General features: G+C 36.4%; 3 protein-coding genes and 2 non-coding genes across 11 annotated transcripts; 3 read left to right on the plus strand and 2 right to left on the minus strand.

Moving 5' to 3' along the window:
- Positions 1-796: 796 nt before the first annotated feature.
- LOC140021057 (leucoanthocyanidin reductase-like) lies at positions 797-4,277 on the plus strand. The gene is made up of 5 exons (XM_072071779.1): positions 797-1,100; positions 1,779-1,919; positions 2,101-2,338; positions 3,346-3,549; positions 3,641-4,277. Exons 1-5 carry the CDS (start codon positions 891-893, stop codon positions 3,904-3,906), a joined length of 1,059 nt encoding a protein of 352 aa, XP_071927880.1. The 5' UTR covers positions 797-890; the 3' UTR covers positions 3,907-4,277.
- LOC113716403 (uncharacterized) lies at positions 4,247-12,723 on the minus strand. Of its 5 annotated transcripts, none has more exons than XM_072071774.1 (14): positions 12,305-12,717; positions 11,107-11,197; positions 10,909-10,993; positions 10,401-10,470; positions 10,056-10,125; positions 9,702-9,771; positions 8,780-8,825; positions 8,443-8,692; positions 8,161-8,366; positions 7,979-8,053; positions 6,523-6,583; positions 6,297-6,377; positions 5,456-5,535; positions 4,247-4,813 (listed from the first exon to the last, which is right to left on the minus strand). In XM_072071774.1, the coding sequence occupies exons 1-14, from the start codon at positions 12,418-12,420 to the stop codon at positions 4,735-4,737; spliced, it is 1,380 nt and encodes a 459-aa protein (XP_071927875.1). In that variant the 5' UTR covers positions 12,421-12,717; the 3' UTR covers positions 4,247-4,734. The 5 variants fall into 5 exon arrangements, with proteins under 5 accessions (XP_071927875.1, XP_071927878.1, XP_071927877.1 ...); XM_072071777.1 differs by lacking the exon at positions 12,305-12,717 and adding an exon at positions 11,647-11,669; XM_072071776.1 differs by lacking the exon at positions 8,780-8,825 and having other exon boundaries at positions 8,443-8,684; positions 12,305-12,719.
- A 2,214-nt stretch (positions 12,724-14,937) lies between these two features.
- TRNAI-AAU (transfer RNA isoleucine (anticodon AAU)) lies at positions 14,938-15,011 on the plus strand. The gene has a single exon. It is a non-coding gene; the product is annotated as a tRNA-Ile (tRNA).
- Positions 15,012-15,079: 68 nt separating this feature from the next.
- On the plus strand, positions 15,080-15,153 carry TRNAI-AAU (transfer RNA isoleucine (anticodon AAU)). Its single transcript has one exon. It is a non-coding gene; the product is annotated as a tRNA-Ile (tRNA).
- A 1,485-nt stretch (positions 15,154-16,638) lies between these two features.
- Positions 16,639-19,393, minus strand: LOC113715452 (transcription factor bHLH30-like). Of its 3 annotated transcripts, none has more exons than XM_027239653.2 (3): positions 19,148-19,393; positions 18,182-18,712; positions 16,639-17,341 (listed from the first exon to the last, which is right to left on the minus strand). In XM_027239653.2, the coding sequence occupies exons 2-3, from the start codon at positions 18,668-18,670 to the stop codon at positions 16,874-16,876; spliced, it is 957 nt and encodes a 318-aa protein (XP_027095454.1). In that variant the 5' UTR covers positions 18,671-18,712; positions 19,148-19,393; the 3' UTR covers positions 16,639-16,873. The 3 variants fall into 3 exon arrangements, with proteins under 3 accessions (XP_027095454.1, XP_027095453.1, XP_027095452.1); XM_027239652.2 differs by having other exon boundaries at positions 18,182-18,722; XM_027239651.2 differs by lacking the exon at positions 19,148-19,393 and having other exon boundaries at positions 18,182-19,141.
- Between the last annotated feature and the right edge of the window lie 120 nt (positions 19,394-19,513).

Here is a 19,513-nt window from a genome sequence, read left to right on the forward strand (position 1 = left end):
TCAAGAAATTTGAACTTTTCTTTAATTTTTTTTAATGATGATGAGATGTTTACATGTAACCTACAATTGCAAGGTTATATTAACAAATTACAACTCTCATCTAAGAGAGTCGAAAATAACAAATCGTTCAATATCAATAATATCTTTTTCTCCACCACAGTACACATGTTCTAACTAGAATTTGCGAATATTTGACTCTTTTGGCACAAAAATATGCACAGCAGGAGCATTGTAGCGCATATAAAAATATGTGGGATGAGAATAAACGCATAAAAAAAAAATACTCAACAAATTTTTATCAAGCGGTAATCTTTCGTTTAGGATAACTTACAAATCTCCAACTACGAGACTTCTTCTCAAGTCTACTCTTAGGACTCAATTCAACTCAACTCTCTCTTCGAATAATAATCTAGTACACTAGTATATTTTTAAATTACAAAAGTTCCTAGACCAAACCAGAACTTACTTGGATTTGGACTTACCATTGCCTAAATGACTTGAGCATGAGAAAAGGAAACTCCACGGGCTTAGAATCAAATTTGTACTAGGACACAACAACTATGAACTAAAAGGAAACATTGAACTTGCCAAACATCCATAAAGAGTTAATTAAATAATGAAAAGGTTGACAATAAGCAATTCGGTGTAAAAGAAATAGATTCGCAAGAAAATCGGAGCCCGTCAATTTGTTTGTTGACTGGTAGATGGGCAATTCATAAGCACTGTCGTAATTTTGTCCTTAGCCAGCACCTCTACAGTCTATATATAATCCAACACTATCTTAGAAATGTCTTAGGCCACTAGAGACGCTATTGCTTAAGTTCCAAAATTTCAGCTCATATTTCTCTCTCTACTGGGGCCTGAGGCGAAGGCTTAATTAAGCTAAAAAAATGACTCGGTCTCCTTCTCCGAATGGACAAGCAGAAAAGGGTAGCAGAATCTTGATCATCGGAGCTACAGGTTTTATTGGTCACTTTATTGCACAAGCAAGTCTTGCTTCCGGTAAGTCAACCTATATTCTCAGCCGGGCAGCTGCCCGTTGCCCTTCTAAGGCCAGAGCCATCAAAGCTTTGGAGGATCAAGGAGCCATTAGTATTCATGTAAATTATCTCTATGCACCTTTTCTCTTTTATGCATGCATGATTGCTTTTCTTTCTTTCGCTGAAGCATGCGAGAATGTGTGAACTTGTAGTGGGAAGAACAATAAATGCTGGAAAAAGGAGAAGATTCTGACAGGAGGCAAAAAATTAAGGTCATGTATTGTTTAACAGCAATTTAATAAGTAATAGAATGGGCTGATATAGTGACTCTTCTGTGTTCTTTTATTGCTGGTAATCTATATCAATTGCAAAGGTGGTCATTTGGTGGAAGAACAAGAGTCTGTTGCTAGTCTAATAGGGTTTGAAATGTGAGGCTTTTTGCACCAAAACCTTCATTCTTTTGATGCATTTTTCAAAACTTACCCTTGTTATTTTTCTTTGTAAGATTTGACAATCAATATATATATATATATATATTAGCCTCTATCAAGTAAATCTTAGTTCCCTAATACTTAAAATTTCCTCATTTCTTATTAAGTATGTACGCTCTCGTTCACGAAATTTTGACAACTATCTTGCTATCAGAAACTATGGAAGTTCTTTCCTGAATTTTTGGAGCTTATTCCACTATAGGCTTTTTCGCCTATTATAATTTAAGTGTGTGTCATACATGTGCATGTCTGGGGCCATCATTGTGATGTTTGTTTGTACAATGAGGTTTTTGGTTGTGGAAATCAGGGTTCTGTCAATGACCAAGAATTCATGGAAAAGACTTTGAAAGAGCATGAGATAGACATAGTTATATCAGCTGTCGGTGGAGGCAATTTACTAGAGCAAGTTATCCTCATCCGTGCCATGAAGGCTGTTGGTACTATTAAGGTACGAAAATGACACATAGTGGTAGTATTATCTGGCAAGTTTGCTAAATCTGAAAATCCAGGTGTTGTACCAGCCATTGCTCAAGAAACTGTAGTGGGTATTCTTCAATATATTATGCATATATTAATCCGATCAAGAAAAGAAATTTAACGTCTTGCTAGTTTTTTTTTTATATATATAGAGATTCTTGCCCTCCGAGTTTGGGCATGATGTGGACAGAGCGGAGCCAGTGGAGCCAGGGCTGACCATGTACAATGAAAAACGAAGAGTCCGAAGGTTGATTGAGGAATCAGGAGTACCATATACTTACATTTGCTGCAACTCAATTGCCTCGTGGCCCTATTATGATAATACCCACCCTTCTGAGGTTTCGCCACCATTGGATCAGTTCCAAATTTATGGCGACGGCAGCGTCAAGGGTTTGTTCTATTATTCCTTGTTTGTGTGGTGCATTGCATTTCCACTTCCTGCGTAGCTTATAGTCTAAGGCCACTTTCATTAGTTGAATTACATTTGATGAATGCAGTAAAAGAATATGCAGGAAACGTTCATATACTGCTGTCAGATGTTATTGATACTACTATATAATTAATTACCCTCAAGGTATAAAATTTCTACGTAGGTTGCTTGAGAGTCCATATAACCCTAAAACTTGAGAAATGCCATGAAAATGGCAGGGATCAAGGAGGCAAATGACATGTTGGCGACCTACATTGCATTTGATAAATTTGTTTTGTCAAATGACAACTATTTTTGTAGTATTAGAGAGAAGGGGTCAGACCAAATGGAATACAATACAACAGCATTAGAGTTGACTGAAAGGAGTCCTCCTTTATTTACTCTTTACTACGAGTTGATTACGATTCATCATTGGTGTCAACTGCCGGTCTGCCGCTAGTTACTTCTTACCTGGTATTAACAAAAAAAAAAAAGAACCATGGAACAAGTCAGACGACGTTGTTTGGATTGTAGTTTTTTGCAGAAAATTGCTTACTGTATATTTTTCGTGAACAGGTTTTTTTTTTTAATTATATTTTTACCTTGTATATATATTAAATCATATTTTTTTTAATAAAAATTTTTAAAAATAGCAATCCAAACGAGCTCTCTGCATTGAGGGAGAAAAGGATAAATTCACTTTAGCTGAGTTGAAATGTACAGTGTGCAGTTGATATAAGGCTTGCTTGGACTAGCAAGACATTTCCCTTTTCGATCCAGACAGACACTTTAATGTTGTTTTTGTCGTTCCAAGTACACAAGGAATAATGAATGCAACCGTGGAAGATATATCTTGTAGCTTCGTCTAAAACCACCTGTATAAGTAGTAGTAATATCTTTTACCTTCTATCGTGAAAATTGATCCATAATATTGGTTATTGGTTAAGAGAGGCTCTTGGCTATGGTTTTGAATTCCTATTTTTGGCAGCTTACTTTGTAGCCGGAGCAGATATTGGAAAATTTACTGTCAAAGCAACAGAGGATGTTCGGACCCTGAACAAAATCGTTCATTTCCGGCCCTCATGCAATTTTCTCAACATCAATGAACTGGCTACTTTGTGGGAGAAGAAAATTGGACGTACCCTTCCTAGAGTTGTTGTATCCGAAGATGACCTGCTTGCTGCAGCAGAAGGTATATCCACTCCCCCATTGTTTTCCAAGTTAATTCTTGAAAGATTTCTTCTCAATTTTTTGGGTGTGTTAATTAGTGTTGGTCATTGCAGAGAATATAATCCCACAAAGCGTGGTTGCATCATTCACCCATGACATTTTCATAAAGGGCTGCCAAGTAAACTTCCCTGTGGACGGACCTAATGAAATTGAAGTCAGTAGCCTGTATCCAGATGAGCCCTTTCAAACCATGGATGAATGCTTCAATGAATTTGCAGGCAAAATAGAAGAAGACAAGAAGCATGTTGTTGGCACTAAGGGGAAGAATATTGCACATCGCCTAGTTGACGTTCTTACCGCCCCCAAACTCTGCGCTTGACTGCATTACATAGCATGAAAAAGAGACAATCTTGAATTTGAGCACCAAATGTCCTTGCTCTTTCCCTTCTTTTTCTTCCGATGTCGAACCCCCCCGGCCCGCCCGCCCGCCTTCTCTTCCTTGGATTCTCAGTAGTTTGTGAAGGGTAAGGTCTTTTATCTTTTCTGTCGTACACTAGATGAAAATAATGAACTTTCTTGTCTTATATTTATGAGTTTGTGAGGGTAAGATCTTTTCTGTGGTACGCTAGATGGTTTGGGAGTTTCTACTGCTAGATTAGTGAGTCTGTAACGGGCCTTGGGGCCTCCACATTGCCAGAAAGAAAATTTGTATGAGATGATGAAAATAAAAATGGCCTCCTATTACTATCATAGATAGAACTTTTCCATACATAGCAATAGCATAGCAGTAGCAGTAGTAACAACCTCTTATGAAATAGAAGCATCTGCAGCAAATACCATCACACCCTTGAGAGCTTGATAAGTATACTCAAAAGCCTCAAAGGTTTTTGCTTTTTCCTTTTTTTTCCCCTTTTCCCTTCATAATATGTACTCCTTTCCCCTTTAACTCTAGGAGTAGTTGGCCACATACTCTATTATACCAGCAGCATAGACGGAATTCTTTACAACATCAATGGTGCATTATACCTATTAGGCTTCAATATATACACATATACTAGCACTTGATGAGTCATAGGAAAACCTGTGGCGACATGACTGGCCAAAAATGCAGCCACCATCTAATTAACACATCATTGAACTGAGACTTAGGACAACAAAGCCAAGCTACAGGAAGATGCCTTGGTTTATTCCCGCTAACAGAGACAAGCTACACATCATATACAGGCATGCGTTCCTCGATATATACACGGCACACAGGGCACTTTTTGCACTTTTCACTGCAGGTGCTGATTACATGAGCAAAATGGTGAGTACAACTGGTCTTCTTTTGATAGCAAGATGTATTATATTTGTCTATAGAAGCTGAGACATTTATCAGAAATATGTCATCATTATACTAAAAAACAAGGATTCGTGAGATATATTAAACAAGGTCTCGAGGGTTCTAATACTGCATTTTGAAGATTATAGATGAATGATGGCATTCTTGCAATTGCTCGAGTATAATTAAAGTGAGAGTTTGAAAGTTAGACAGAACTTTCATTCAATATGAAGTGTATTTTTTAAAGTTCTATAACTTGAAGGCTTACAAAACTAAGTTCTAGATTTGAACTTTTTGCAGACGTGAATAGTGCATGTATAAGTTTCAAGAAAGAACCCGACTGCAGAATTTGTGTTTCTAGTGACAGAATTTCTCAAGTTGCATTTATCCTAACTTGAATTTTAAGGAAATTAGTTAAGAAATTTCTTTCCTTGAAAAGTAAAAGGAACTTAATCCAAGTGAACGCAGTCTTTTCCGAATCTAATGGAGATGTTTCAGAATCCAATTCCCAGGAAGCAACAATTACGAAATTTTTTCTTGGTAAGAAAAGAAAGAAGACTCCATTAAGAATAAAAAATTATTAACAGCAGGAAGGCGAAGGATATACCTGCAAAGAATGTGATGCCTACAAGGAAGCAGAACTGTATCTATCTGCTCCTCAAAGCAAACTCTACATAGAATTTTTTCCTGAAATTGATAAAAGGGGAAGAAAAAAAACTTTCAAGTCAGTAACCCAATATGCATCAATTTAATAAGAGAAAAGAAAACACACATAGATCAAGTCAGTCATCTTTCACAATCTAGCACTTTTCTATCTAAAAACCAATTTAGCAAAACTTGGATCAACTTAATCAGAACTTTTAGCGCTTCAGTTTCCTCTCAAGGATTGTAGAACAAGGAAAAAGAATCTACTGAAGCATATAGTACACTGTTTAGTGGGACACTGAACATGGTCCAAGTTGTGCACTCGTAAATTTGTTTGAAATTACTGCCTTTTTGCAATCTTGGGAGAACTGGACCATGACATCTGGATGCCTTATCGCCTGCATGACATACCACTTTCATACCATGCAAAAGATAGCAACACATTTGGATACAACAAATTACCAATTAACTTCAATCAAGGTAAACATGTGAAACAAAAGCAAGAGGATCAGATCAGGTTGACTCATGCCAGTAAGTGAACATGTTCTGTTAGTCACCAAAAGCACAATTTTATAAGAGCTGACATCCAACACCTATTGCCAATATATTAAACAATCATATATTCTACATAATCTACCATCTGAATGGACTAGCAAAAAGCACTCAAAGTACTCATGCAGAAGGTTAATTCATGATAAAACTCAACAATTCAACTTGTTGGCCTATTGGCCAAATGTTCAAAATATAGACACTAAGTGGATCCCAATTTCTCTAAAATCATTTACTTTAAGTTGTAATTTTACATTTTGAAGTCTTTCAAACTCCTCCTGGCTAAACTTAGTGACCTCTGTTTGCTCACTCAATGCTGCTTGTAGCCTCCATATCTAGAAAAAGAAACAGAAACAAATTAGTATGATCCAATTCCGACAAAACCTTGATAAAACTGGCTTAAATGAGAAGGTGGACAAGAAACAAGAGCAAGGTATCCAGTAGACCAGAAAAGAAACTACAGAAATAATGTGAGATCACCTCCTCGGCCAGTTCAGATTTTGGCATTTTCTTTACAGCATCGGGTGAGAATGTGCTGTACCTGCACGTGAAAATTGGTTGTAGCACATAAGGTTTAACAATCAAACACTTTCATATAGAATGAGGGAACAACTTTCATAAGAATCAGGAACTTAACTAATGGATCCAGAAAAATAACATTAAGGAAGGAAAAGCTTGCGTTTATAATCTATGCAGAACAAAACAACCTGTTACCAAGCAATCCAATACTCTCTTGTAGCAATTAGGAACTTGTCAAATGCTAAATGAGATGATCCCACCAAAACATACTGCAACTCATGTATTCCACACAACAGGAAATCAAATTTTAGCCCTCACACACCTTGCCACTATTCATTTTGGAGATATATTACTCACATAAAAATGTAAGATGATTCTTCAAGACATCAATGCCTTACTGTGCACTCCCTCCATTTCAGATTGAATGTCAATCTTTGTTATTTTTTTTCTTTCAAATTTAAGATTATGATTTTGAAAGAAACATAGGAAACAAATGGATATATAGAAGATGAAGATGTGGGATCACAAGTTACTTGTTACAGGTTAACTGGCCCCATAAAACTACTTACTGTATTTTGTGAATAGTGAAGTATACAATCTCAGAACTATTCTGATTATGTTAACTTCAGGCTTCAGCGATCTGTCTCTTTTTGTATTAATTCACTGTCCTCTCTTAACAAAAATTCTAACGACAGTAACTGCTGTTTCAGCACATAAAGGGACTCGTAACTAGTGTAATAAATTTTGACTCCCACTACCCAGACAAAACAGTAAAAAGACATCTTGCCCAGCAAGGTAAGGTGTTAGCAAATTATCAAAGGCACCAGGCAATATTATTAACTAGCAGCTAAACATGTCAAGCAGTATATTTTTATAAGTAAACTAATGATAGATGCCAGATTTGCAATTCAACCAGAAAATCTCAGTTTTTCCTTTTTCATTTTTCCTATAATTCCAAGGTATGAAAACTTCAGCCTTAAGACAGAATTTTCTTGTCCGAGTAACAAGTTTCTCTTTGGCTCTCAGGTACAAATTATCAGCAATATCCAGGGATGTTCCAGGAACCGAAAGCCCACGAGTACAGGATGTGTAAAGGTTTACAAACAGCCATGCTTGAAAAACTTTGACCACAATAGAAGGGTGGAAGTGGGATTTGGAAAGAACAGGATCTGGATATTTTGCCTGTGGATGAGTTTTAAATGGTGTGAACTGGACCATAAACACCTCTCAAATGCAAAATTGTGCAAAATTTTGATATCAAGACCAATTTTGGTTGGACCTCATGAGTTTTCACTAATATTAAAATCCACAAACAGGACTGAGATAGACAATTACAAATATATTCATACATGTAAATATATCAAACCTAAGAGATAATTGGTAAGGTTGTTAATAACTGATATATAGACACACTTACCCTGATGTTCCAGCATAATAAAGGCGTGCTTGCTCTTCGCTACTTGATTCATCAATTGACCACCAACCCAACAACCTGCAATCAACAATATCCCTTTCTTATACAAAAACATTCAGTCATTATACTTGAAGTTTTCAAAGATCAGAAGGGTCATACTTTTTTCTAGTAGATTTAAAGCTAACCTTGATCCATGATGCATAAACCCCAAATAATTACAAACAGGTGTGGATATCCTAAAATAGATTCCTGCACCAGTATCACTATGCAGGAGCATAATAAGTTTCTCCACAAAGCGATAGATAGCAAATAAAAACCCAGCTCCTTGCAGCAACAAAAGGGGAGCAAAGAGGACTGGAATTGGTATATGTCTAGCACTGGATGGTGTTCCCTGAAATTGAACAAAACTAATTCAGGATCCTAATTCACTCATCACTGTATCTGCAACACTAATGGGAGACATATACCTCTAAGCGCATGAAAAGCAGGATCTGGAAACCTATTAGAGGAACTTTCATCACATGCCCACCAATGTCCTGCAAGCTGCACAGCCTACTCTGTTGATAATCTTCATCTGAGGATACTACTAATCCACTATTCCAGCTTAGATGCGTAACTGTTGCTGCAGATGAGCTGGCTGGTCTAACATGGGAACGTCTATGAATTGCAGGATTATGCCACTTTGTGCAAATAAGAAAGGCAAAACACTCTGCAACACTGAAAGCAAATATACCCACATAAACATTAACTTCAGAAGAAAAACTGCCAGTGCTTTTCAAAAGTACAAGTTTGAACTGACTGTACCCATAGTTAATGAACAAGTCCCACCAACCAAGAGCAGCAACATCACCTGCACACGGTTTTAGCAGGATAAATTATGATAACAAAATAATACTATGTAACATTAAAATAATAACTTGTCAATATAATAGATAATATTTATCTACTAAAGGATCCAACAACACATACACATATTCAGCTTACAAAAATCACTATGCAATTTTCCTTTACAAGTACGCCTATTAACGTAAGTGCTTGTACAAAGGGGGCATGGAGAGTCATGAAAACCCTATATATAACTGCAAACCATCAACTTATTGAGGGGTTCCAAAGAAGTACCTAATGAGTTGGTGATTACAGATCTAAACTGACAGATATCACGTTTGCAAAACTTTCAAAATAATTACAGGGATGACATTAATGAAATCTCACGACATATCCTCACAAACAGCAGTCAAGTTGATAAGAATACAAACATGAAGCATCACAAAGTTGTATTCCATAAGATACTAATCATTTGCTACTTCAGCATTCAAGGATCTCACATGTTCCCAATCCACAATGAATTTATCTACTGAATGTGTTACATCTGAACACCATTTGGTTCTCACAAACCAAGGAATCGTACTTTAGCCATATTAGCCTGTCACCTATTTGAACCCTTTTGGTTAATAGACATCTTAACAATTTAAGGTTGGAAGTGATGAATCATTTTTTTTGTTGAACATACTGCTGATCTTTCTACAAACATACACTTTTCACTCCCCACCTGAAAGAGGGGGCAGGTTATATCACAGTTGAACAGTCTGAACTGCGAAAACCCTCCCATAAATTAGTGCAGCAACAAGAAGCTTACAGACATGTTTGAGTTAGTATCCAAATTAAGGTCATCTAACATCAGTATTACACTTCAATCAATCCAGAAAGTAAGCAATTTACACATTACCACACAGCTTCAACAGAGTGAAGATTGTTGCAGCAATAAAAAAGACCATGGAGATTGCCACCCAAAAGTGCTGAGACAAAGAGAAATTTTGGTTAGAAGGTCTGAAAAAATATCCACATGATTTCATAAATACAAGTGAAACAAAGTAACAAACCAAGAACCTCCCACAGCTATGCAATTATATCACATAAATATTACCAAAGATGTTTGAAGGAGATTTGGGTAAACAAAAGAGTGTATAGTAAAACAAAAATGGAAATGATCCCACTTCTAGGTCAGCTGATTGCCGACAATGAATGGCAATAATACCACCTTTAGTATTTAAAACCATAAGTTATAAAACTTGATACTTACAGGCAGGGTTTCCCATATTGCTTCATCGCTCATGCTTTCCTCCTCCCCTGGCATTAAAGCCCTGCACATCCTGAAAAACAACTTTGGTGTTGTGTTAAAAATGCTCAAAGCCAAGTCTGCAAGAGTCAACTACAAAGTGGAAATTCTCATAACTGAGTTTCTTTATTGAACTGAAAACATTGAAAACATGTTTTTTTTGGTCAACATTGTGAGTCTATAACTATTTCCTTCATTTTAATGGAATTTTCGACTTCCCATCCACACATATAAACACACACAAAGGAGATATATGCAACTAAACTTCTTCCAAGCTAAGAAGATATCTTGGCAGGAAAGATATCTCACCTAACATTATCAACCAAAATTGCTGTTTCAAATGCTAGCAAGGGCAAAAATACAATCTTCAGATTCACAGCTGCAATTAACCAGTGTTCATGAGTTTAAGGGTCTCCGGAGATCAAGACTTGTTAGTAAAGAAAGAAAAGACAATTAGCCCAGAAACTGCAGATGATATTTCAAGTGTGCTGTAGAATATTAAATAAGAAGCAAATGGACGTATGATACTAGAAGAGTTTCAGAGAAGGTAAATACAAAAGCAACCAGCCAAAAATAGACAATAAACATTGCATAGGAGCAAAAATAACACTCTAAAACATGCTAAGTACATATACTAAATGTTGTCAGAAAAACCATACACATGAGCACAAAAAGAGAAACACGGTAATCAAATTTGAAGATGATACCATAAAAATAAAGAAAAAAAGAGAAGAAATTTATTGTGCAGCAAAATGAACAACATGCTGTTAAAATAAAAAAACATCAATAACTCTTGTCAAGGGATTTGGCAGTATACCATCATGGTTCTCGAGATATATACAGAGAAGTAGCTCAAAAGCAACAAGCAATGGTATCGCCATGACAGCATGAAATGGTGCCCACTGCTCATCAAAGAGTGCATCTTTATGTCATGATAAACGGCTTTGAAATGAACAGTTAATAAGAGTTATCTAACTGTTGACATATAAAATACATCAGACATATTGTACCATACATGGCGATCATGTGGCATCGAAGGAGCAGGTAAAGAGAATCTACCCCTTGCTACTACTACATGAAACAACCAGAGAGGAAGAAAAATGACCCTGCAAAAGTTAAAAATCACAGAATCTTCTCAAAATGTGGACATCAAATTCTTTCAAATGCTCATGGAACTGTAGAAAATATATCAAAAAGATGGAGAGATTTTGAAACAATACATGCGATTAATTGCACCCCTAGATGCACACCCAAAAATAATATCAACCCAACCTTCTATTCTTACTTTGTTAGTCCTTATATGTAAATTGGAGCTACCAATTCTTTTTTTTTTTTCTGATTCATGACAGCTTGGCAAATCAATGACCGAAGAAATAGTGTATCAATCATCTGATCTTATCTCTAAATTTCCTCCTGGAATGGAATACTGCTAGAAATAATCATACGGCTCTGCTCTGTGAACAAAATCCTCCAAGTTTCCCACTTTATTATTTTTTCATGTAGAAATCACAAGCAGAGTAGCCAAGCAGCAAAGTAAAATATCTAGCAGGCAAACCTAAATTTGCCGCAAATCCACGCATGAAAAGAGAATTATCCACAAAGACAGACAGACGGAGAGAGAGGGAAAAAAATAGCATACTACAATCAGTAGCAGTAGCTTTTAGGATTTAACAAAAGCCATAATTCATCAAATTCCTCTCTTAATTTCTTAAATCACTGGGTCCAAATTGAAGATAAATTCATCAATTATAATTTTCAGAAAATATCTGAAGTGCCTAAACATACACATCCAATAAAAAGGTAAGTTCAAAAGCAAGCCACTTTCTTATATTGGGTAACTATACTTTTCAAACTATCCCAAAATTCAATGGATGTGACAGTTCTCCTCACACTAATATACCCTTTTCTACAGCTTATTGCTACTAACAATTTTTTTGCTTGAGTAAATATTTGTTAAAAAAAGAAAAGGAAAAAATCAAGACCGGCATCAGAAAGATTAATTATTTAAACTAGAACACAAATTCACACCAATCTCCAGCTAAGCAATATTGAGACTGCAATTAACAAGAATTTGAAAAATATTGACAAATGCTGAATAACCAAGTAATGAAAATGATAACCCTGAATAACCCTTCCCAAATTTCACCAATCCCATTTTGTGTACGTGACACATATATACGTAGAAACGTATAAATTAAAAATAGAAAACGAACCACCAAGAATGATGAAGCGTTCGATCAAGCTTTAGAGCGAGAAGAAGAGTGAAAGTGAAGAGGAACCCATGAGCTAAAACTGCTTGCAAAGACTTGAGAACTCTTCTCCAACTCATAATTCAGTTTGTAGAATCGATTAGAGGGAGTGAAGAAAGGGAATTGCAGAGAGAAAAAATAAAAGGGAATTTTTTAGTGAGGTAAATTTGAAACGGGATGGTACTAGAATTACAAGCCAATGACTCGATTAGAAGGAACTGATTTGGTGAGAAGTTTCGGACAATTTGAACAGCGGAACTAGAATAAAGAGTACCAGTAAACAACAACGTTTGATTGCTTTTGCAGAGGTTTTTGTATTGTATTTTTTTTTTTTTTCATTGATTTGTTCAGCTGTTTGATACTTGGTTTTCACTTTTCACGCCAATGTTGTTGTTTAGTTTAGCTGCGGGAAAATTTTAGACTGACCAAAGCGCCATTGAATCTTTAGCCGGAAAATGTAACGTTTGTTTGCAAGTGAAGGGTGATTTCGTCTATTTGGTCCACAAGGACATAATCACCATTTTTTTTCCCCTTAATAACAAAGGGATGTGATTTAAGCAACACAAAAAGTTGAGAGATTACTTATATTTTATAATTCTAAAGATGGCTCATCCCCTTCCTCATGTTCTAAAATTCCTATCCACTCTTCCCCTGTCCCCCGTTTCCTTTACCCCCTTGCTCGTCCTCTTCCATGTCTCCGCAGTTGGCTAATCATAATTTTATTTTTTGTTTTGACATTATTTGTTTACATATATAAAACAATAACAACTTTATAAATTGTTCTTTTACATTGTGTTTGGATTGCTAATTTATCCCAAATAATATTTCGCTTGCATCATAGACACATTTTTCAATTCACTTTTTTATATTATCAATTACTTTTTTATCTTACATACATCACATCACAAAAAGTGCTACAATAAATATTCCAAATAATACTCTATCCAAACACATTTAGCTAGCTAAATATTCAATGTGAAATCAAGTTTAAAAATCATTTTGATCTTTTGAATTTATTTTTCCACATTTAATAGCAAATCCAAGTTTATAACTGTCATATTTGTTTTTATTTCTTTGGTAAACAATTTACAGCGTGTGAAAAAATTCAACTAAAAATAACCAAATCATCATTTTATCATAAAATTATGATATTTTAGTTCTCAAATCATAATATATATACACACACATATATATATATATATATTTGTGTGTGTGTGCCCGTGCAATTATATATATATTTGTATATGTATGTATGTTTGTTTGTATATGCCTCTGTTATTAATATGTAGTTATAATGTACATATGTGTGTCTATATACATACATACACACACACACACATATATATATATGTATATGTATACACACATATACATATATACACATACTCTTTTTTAGTTTATTACAATGGTGAGGAATGGAATGTTGGATGTGACGGAAGTATCCTTTCTTGTCCCTATCCCATTTAAAAGGGGAAAAAAATCCTTATGATTAGTTCTCAAATCATAATATATATATAGTGTGTGTGTGCGCGCGTGTATATATATATATATATATATATATATATGTATATGTATGCATATATGTATGTATGTTTGTATATGCTTCTGTTATTAATATGTAGTTATAATGTACATATATGTGTCTATATACATACACATACACATATAAGTATACACAAACATATACATATATACACATACTCTTTTTTAATTTATTACAATGGTGAGGTACAGAATGTTGGGTGTGACGGAAGTATCCTTTCTTGTCCCCATCTCATCTAAAACGGGGAAAAAATCCCCTTTCCCTCCCCCCACCTCACGGCCAAAAAATGATGAGAGAGAAGGATTCGATGCCCCCACAAAGATAAAATGGTGCCGTAGCTATTTGTTATTGGAAAATATAACAAGATGAAAGCTAGAAAGCAAAGTGAGAAACATGAAAAATATCTAGGTTGAGAAATAGCAAGGTAGGTATACTTTGACTCATATACTCGAAATCATTCAAATTTTTCTCTATTATAAAAAAAAAGGTGTAAAGTTGGCAAGACTCTTTAGGGGGGAGGATTTTTGGCTTCAGGCTTCAACAAGTGGAACGGGGGTCAATAGTATAAGGTATAAGCAAAATAGAGAAGAAACAAACAGAGTGTAATTGTAGTGATTTGACCTCTTGAGAATTATAAATTATATAGGTGGTAAATATATATTTTTTTGTCACAACGATAGGATCCCTATAACTTAATCTAGTCTAATCTAGGGGGAGGGGGAAGGGAACTCGATGTGAGTAGAAACTCCATCGAAGATGGTCACTGAAAACCGTCACATATAATGACAATTTTCTGTGAGAGGTAAGAATCGAACCCTTGACCTCCCAAACCACCAAACCTTAGAAGGCTTAGCAGTGTGGCATATAGGTGGTAAATATAAATTGCTTCAATTTTCCATTCCAGCATTTGTGACATGTCATACTTGACATCTAATCGGTGGGACAAATTTCAATAAAAATCTTTTGAAGGGACAAGATGAGACATAGCATCTTATTCAAGGACGCTGGTGCAATTTGACCTCGCTTTTGTCTCTTGTTATACATCTGCATCAGCGGCCTATTAACTCAGTTGGTTAGAGCGTCGTGCTAATAACGCGAAGGTCGCAGGTTTGAGACCTGCATGGGCCATTTCTCATCTTTTTTTTGGGTTAAATTAATGATCCGCAAGGAATATTAATCTGATTAAATATGCAGTTGGCCTATTAGCTCAGTTGGTTAGAGCGTCGTGCTAATAACGCGAAGGTCGCAGGTTCGAGACCTGCATGGGCCATTTTACATCCTTTTTTTTTCGGTTAAATTAATGTTGTGCAAGCAATATTGATTTGATTAAACGGGAATGAGCATTGAGCATGAAAACAACTTTGTCTGTTTTTTTTTTCTCGTGCAGCCAACTTCAATACCGTCTCGATACGTTTTTGTTGGAGGAGAATCCGGAAAACTCAGATGGCCCGAAAACTATTACTCCTATTTGATTTACTCGCTCTGTTATATTAATATATTTTGTTGTTTTCATATTTATGTATTAATAGTTTCTGGCTAGGTACAAATCTAATGAAATATGGTATCTCCTTCATGTTGTCTGCGTACTTTGTGTAACATGATCCATATACAAAAGCAATGGAAAGATTGATACTGATAAGCTAAAATTGACTGAAACTCACAACAAAGATCCCTTTTTCAGAGAAAGAGTGGCAACTGTATGCTTTACTCTCGTGTTTACTAATTTAGACTACTGGATGATATACACAAAAATAAATTTTTTTTTTGGGAAGGAATGAATATACACAAAATTTAGAGGCAGCGCATAGCATAGCAACTCTGGCAATGATTAGAGTTGGAAATGCGCAAGTTGAGCACTAGAAATTTGAAACCAAATATACCCACTAGTAGTGAATATATAGAGTAAACCCCAAGTGAAAACATGTATCCATATATATATGAGAAGATGACCGACATCATGATCAACCTTGACACTAGTAATTAACAAAGACAACACCCCATGAGGCCATGACCATGACCAACGACCCAAATCCGAAATAAGTAAATTAAGGCAAAGAAGGAGTCAAGGAAGACCAAGTAGAGAAGGCAGGCAAGGAATCAGGCCACCAGTATATAACATGATATATACATTTTTCTTCTGAACTCAGTCGTCACAAGGTCTCGTGAGTGATGAATAGCTCTGAAACTTGCTTGCTTTGGTAAAAACTGTCTCTTCTCTTCGTTGGACCACCGGAGCTGGAAGCCTAAATCAGCATATCGTACCAATGGGAAGATGCAGGAGGAAAAGTTGTTATATATGGATGGAAGTTAAAGCCCTATCTTGGAAGATTAAGTCTCGACACTTCTTCTTATGATTGTTATGTCATGTACATGCTGCCGAGAGAGAGAGATTGTTAAAAGAGACAAGAAGCATCTCGTCGCTAGAAAACAAACTCACCACTGACTTCTTCTTTTGCCCCCCCCCCCCCCCCCCCCCCAAATGAGATAAAGAAAGCTATCAAAATCCACATTTCTTTCTTAGGTTTTTATATCAGGTTTCTCTCCTCACGAAAAAGATCCTTCGCTGTTTCTTCCCTTCTTATCCCACTCTCCATCTTTCTTTCTCTCTGTGGCATTGTCTAGTAGCACAAGCAATCCGAGTCACAACAAACTTGGAACTCCCACCAACCACAGTCCCACGTTGTCTGTTTCAGACTTTCATATATATTCCTCAGTGGAAATGTGTACTCCATATCGGGTGCGATCATATCAGTAGTAGTGCTAAACTCAACCCCATCAGAGTTGTGTGTATTTTGATCGACAATAATACTAGGGAAGAAACCCCCTTGTAAAGTTGTAATACTACGTATTGATGATACTGAATGGCTAATAGTTGGACACCAGCACAAACTAATTATTGTTGAAAAATAAAAACCCCACAAAAACACACCAAAAAGCACACAGAATAACACACAAGGAAGATGAAGAAACTGATTATAATGTTAATATAGTTAAAGGGACCTATGTTCAAGGATATTTATGTTGGTTCTTTGTCTCTTAACATTCCCTGAACCGGACTCATCACCGTTGGTTTTCTCCATAACTGCTTTAAGGGCTTCCTGTATTGAGCTGATAGAGTACTGTTGCTGCTGCTGCTGCTGGTCATCACTGTCTGTATCATCCTCCCCAGTGATGAACAAAACATTCTTAACTCTACCACCAAGAGTTGTTATTTCAGCCTTCAGTGTTCTCAACCTCAGACTCTTTAATGTCTTAATGAGATCAGGCAAGAGATCAGACCTGTCTTCGCAGCACAATGAAGCTCTTATCACCAACTTACCGTCCTCATCAGACGCATTATCAACTGTTAACTCATCAATCTCAGTTGGAACTGGTGTTGATTCAGCTATCAAAGAAGTCTGCCTCTTTAGCTCCTTCACATGTTGTATTACTTCAGCCAGCAATGATGCCTTATCCGTCTTAACCACAAAAAAGTAAATGAGCGAGTTAGTAAATGTATATGCTTTTAATAGTAAAGCAAGGATATAAATCAAGATAACAAGTCTGAACATGCATAGAAGACGAACTAGATATTTCAAGATGTGTGGAAAGAAGAGAGGAGAGGGTTGGGATGCGTAGTTGAAGAATGGTTCTTAGGTAGATACTTTTTGATCATTTTAAGGGTGGACTGGGGTTTATTGAGACTAGGCATGGGGGAGTTTATACTTTATAGTGTGCAAATAAGACTGACATGAATGCTTCCTTGTTTGTCTTTATTTCTTTTTAACTCTCTAGTTATATCAACTGCAAATCCGGCAAGAATTTTCCAATTTAGCTTTTCAACTGCACCGTGGTTTCTCTTTTTCATATCAACCATGCGACATTAACGCTTGTTTCCCTTTTCCATTTTTTTCTTACCACCTTGGAACTACCACAACAATCAGAACAGAAGAATATAACCACACAGCTCGAAAGAATGGATCCTTAAAATAATGCTGCACAGATATATCAAAAGAAATAAAGTATACCAACCAGACTATTATCTAATATCGATTCTGCTAGTATGCCACTTTCCGTACCTAAATTTATTCTTCACTCTTCTTCTATTAAACGTGAAGAATTCCTCTTCCATACTTTGACAAATCTAAGTAGAATCTCACAGGAAATCTATTTAGAGATCTTTGAATCTGAGAATCTTAATAAGATAATTCAAAGCATAAAAGGAGGAATTAATAAACATGTGCAACACAAAAAAGACCATGCAGGAATGAGAATAATGTGCTTATGATTAGTTAGTTGGTTGGAATGTTGGTGCATACTTTGGTGGTATTAGGGAGCAAGCTGCGAAGCTTAGCAAGATGATTATTGATTCTTTCCCTTCGTCTCCTCTCAGCTTCACTATGACTTTTGGAAGCAGCTAGAGCTTTAGCATCCATGATCTCTTGAGCAGTCATTTTTTGCAACTCAGCTTGAAGCCCAAAAGGAGCTGCTGAACTAGCTTGAACCACTTGACCTAAACAGGTGTCAGAAATAAGCCTGAGATGGTCTGATGATGAACCCTCATACGCAAACTGCAGACCAGGAGGAGGAGGTCTCCTATTGAATAAACCCCCGTAGGGTGATGGTGGTGGAGGGAGAAGAAAAGGGTCGTGATCGCGAAACTGATGAACTGGATTGAAGCTGTGAACTTGAGGGATTGTCCATGGCAAGATTGGTGATACTTCTGGGAACATCAGTCCTCCTCCTCCTGATGACCTTCCTCCACCAGCAGCTGCCAAGTATGCATCAGTACTGTTGTGTTGCTGCATCTCTAGCCCGCTTGGTTGAAGATGTAACTTTTCTTGGAAGCCCTGAATAGCACTATTTGTTATGGTTTGAGGAGAAGAATGATCAGTTTGTTGATCTTCAATGTTGTTGTCGCACATAATAGACAGTAATACTAAAACTAGAGATTCCTAGTATAAACCACTAGCATATATAGGTAGGATGTGAATATGTTCTTCTCTTCTCTCTGCACACACTTTATGAAAGTATATATTTATCCAAGTCTACAAAACAAGCATCGCATTGGATGACTTTTGGATTATTCCACTAGCTACCATCCATGCTTTCTTCACATAAAGATGAAAAGGAGGAATACTAAAGAAAAGGACGGAGAAGGAACTTGGATTCTATTTCCTCTGGGGGTGCAAAAGGGATTAAAAGGGATGTTAAGGAAGAAGAAAGGATGAAAAAAAAAAAAGAGAGAGAGGAGAGAAAAGAAAGACAGACAGACCAGAACAGACCTTGGTTTGGCTGTTGATTTGTGATTGAAAAGTCTTTCTCTTCCAAACGGATCTTTAAAACTTTGGTAGGTTTCTAATCTTTCTGCCACAACCTTTGTGGGGGATAGAATGAATCCGAAATGGTGATGACGGATGAGATGATGAGGCTCGGCCCCTTTTTATCCTACCATCAACTGAGCATAAGCTTTCCCTTTCTTTCTCTCCTGTATGCTTTATTGGTTGTATCCTTTTGGCTCCTTTGTTTTCTTATGGGCCCTCAATAGTCTTCCACCTCCCTCCACTCCTCACATATATAGAGGAGGTGTGCTAGTACTGTTGGTCTTACTTTCCTTTCTACTTACGGCATACTCTTTTCTCCCTCACGAT

Source organism: Coffea arabica, chromosome 11e, assembly GCF_036785885.1.
Source record: "Coffea arabica cultivar ET-39 chromosome 11e, Coffea Arabica ET-39 HiFi, whole genome shotgun sequence".
Lineage (NCBI taxonomy): Eukaryota > Viridiplantae > Streptophyta > Magnoliopsida > Gentianales > Rubiaceae > Coffea > Coffea arabica.

Excerpts from the sequence above, each read along its gene's own strand:
- LOC140021057 (XM_072071779.1), top strand. The coding sequence starts at position 891 with ATGACTCGGTCTCCTTCTCCGAATGGACAAGCAGAAAAGGGTAGCAGA. Across the intron at positions 1,101-1,778 it reads AAGGAGCCATTAGTATTCAT|GGTTCTGTCAATGACCAAGA; the intron begins GTAAATTATCTC and ends TGTGGAAATCAG. Across the intron at positions 3,550-3,640 it reads CCTGCTTGCTGCAGCAGAAG|AGAATATAATCCCACAAAGC; the intron begins GTATATCCACTC and ends TGGTCATTGCAG.
- LOC113716403 (XM_072071774.1), bottom strand. The coding sequence starts at position 12,420 with ATGAGTTGGAGAAGAGTTCTCAAGTCTTTGCAAGCAGTTTTAGCTCAT. Across the intron at positions 8,826-9,701 it reads CACTCTGTTGAAGCTGTGTG|GTGATGTTGCTGCTCTTGGT; the intron begins GTAATGTGTAAA and ends AACCGTGTGCAG. Across the intron at positions 8,693-8,779 it reads GACTTGTTCATTAACTATGG|TGTTGCAGAGTGTTTTGCCT; the intron begins GTACAGTCAGTT and ends ATTTGCTTTCAG.
- LOC113715452 (XM_027239651.2), bottom strand. The coding sequence starts at position 18,787 with ATGTGCGACAACAACATTGAAGATCAACAAACTGATCATTCTTCTCCT. Across the intron at positions 17,342-18,181 it reads TGCTCCCTAATACCACCAAA|ACGGATAAGGCATCATTGCT; the intron begins GTATGCACCAAC and ends TTTGTGGTTAAG.